The sequence below is a fragment of the Micropterus dolomieu genome, linkage group LG02 (genome assembly GCF_021292245.1).
Source record: "Micropterus dolomieu isolate WLL.071019.BEF.003 ecotype Adirondacks linkage group LG02, ASM2129224v1, whole genome shotgun sequence".
Classification (NCBI taxonomy): Eukaryota; Metazoa; Chordata; class Actinopteri; order Centrarchiformes; family Centrarchidae; genus Micropterus; species Micropterus dolomieu.
In genome coordinates this window covers 32,528,238-32,530,025 of record NC_060151.1, presented here as the reverse complement: position 1 = coordinate 32,530,025, position 1,788 = coordinate 32,528,238, and the positions used below count along the sequence as shown (strand labels likewise).

Sequence of the window (1,788 nt, the reverse complement as noted above, 5' to 3'; positions counted from 1 at the left end):
TCTACAGGGAGCCGAATTACCACAGAGGTCATCTCCTCTCCAAAACAAACAGACCCGGTCATTAAAACGTTAAAACACAGCCGCATAGCAGCGTTAGCGTTAGCCCTGTGGTGTGTTTACAGCTAACAGCTGATCCGGTCCACCAGAGAACTGCTGTTTCACCGCTCCTCACTGGTGAACAACCTGCAGTGTTTGAGATTACAACAGAGTTACTGTTACAGCTGATAAAGTCCTTCCTGAGTCTGAACCACTGATTCATTCAATCAGACCTTTAAAACTTCAGAAACGTAAAAAGACTTCAGTGAATCTGTTGCTAGGAAACAAACGGCAAAAATGGGCGAAGCTCCGTGTGCCACTTACTGAGGTCCTAAATTTAAATTCACTTAAAGGTGCCAGATTCCCTTTAAACTGTTGATCTCTGTGTGTGTGCAGACTGCTTTGATAAAGGAGTACTGATCCCTCTGCCTGAAGGAATGGGCTTCACTCAGGGACAGATCGACTACCAGGATGTGAGTACACAGAAAAATACACTCTACTGCATCACATGAAATACTCAGATCAGAGTCACGGGATACTGTAACAGTATCTGTCTGTATCAATAACAGACCTGACGTCATGTTTACACCGGAAACAAACGGTTAATGATTCTCATCAGAATGTTTCAGTATATCGATCTGAGCCGAGCTAGACCGAATATTAATATTCAACCAAATACTACTGAAGTCCACTCAACTATACTACTCTAATGTGTACTTTAGTATACTAAACTTACAAGATACCTTAAATCGTGTTCTACAATAGATCAAATGATCAAATAACAGCTGGCTGGCAGGCAGTCTCAGGATTTAACTTCCAGACAGATGGTTTGAAAGAGGAGCCATTTTTACCAACGAGGGAGGAGATCTGAGACGACACCTACACTGCTGTCTTTTCATCTCTTGCCAGGATCAAACGCTCTGTGTTAATGTTGTCGTCTGGACCTGCTCTGTGAAAATGTCTGTAATGAGCTGCTGTTACTTAAATAACCTTTAATCCCGCTGAGAATGCCGACGCCGGTCGTTCAGACCCTAATGAACGGCGGTATCCATCCCCCTGATACTGACCCAACACAGGCTCAATCACTCCCTGCCAGCCAATCAGATCTGTGCACAATATGACATCAGAGCTACTTCGAACCAATCAGGTCCCAGTATGAAACCAACAATCAAACTACACAAATGGTGCCCGTGACTACACAGATACAGCTGATACTACGTGTTACTACATTAATACTATTGGTACTACACCAATGGTACCCGATACTACGCCGGTACTGCCTGTAGCTACACCGATACTACGCCGGTACTGCCTGTAGCTACGCCGTTACTAAGCCGGTACTGCCTGTAGCTACGCCGGTACTGCCTGTAGCTACGCCGTTACTAAGCCGGTACTGCTACTAAGCCGGTACTGCCTGTAGCTACGCCGTTACTAAGCCGGTACTGCCTGTAGCTACGCCGTTACTAAGCCGGTACTGCCTGTAGCTACGCCGTTACTAAGCTGGTACTGCCTGTAGCTACGCCGGTACTGCCTGTAGCTACGCCGTTACTAAGCCGGTACTGCCTGTAGCTACGCCGGTACTGCCTGTAGCTACGCCGTTACTAAGCCGGTACTGCCTGTAGCTACGCCGTTACTAAGCCGGTACTGCCTGTAGCTACGCCGGTACTGCCTGTAGCTACGCCGTTACTAAGCCGGTACTGCCTGTAGCTACGCCGTTACTAAGCTGGTACTGCCTGTAGCTACGCCGGTACT

The 1,788-nt window shown here is 47.2% G+C and overlaps 1 protein-coding gene across 2 annotated transcripts in view; it reads left to right on the top strand.

Annotated features, from left to right (window-relative positions):
* Positions 1–1,788, top strand: part of LOC123966530 (phospholipid transfer protein-like) — a 35,063-nt gene that overhangs the window by 32,089 nt on the left and 1,186 nt on the right. For both annotated transcript variants that reach the window (XM_046042676.1, XM_046042681.1), the window contains exon 14: positions 433–509. In XM_046042676.1, the coding sequence (XP_045898632.1) occupies positions 433–509 (77 nt within the window). The remainder of the gene's footprint in view (positions 1–432; positions 510–1,788) is intronic.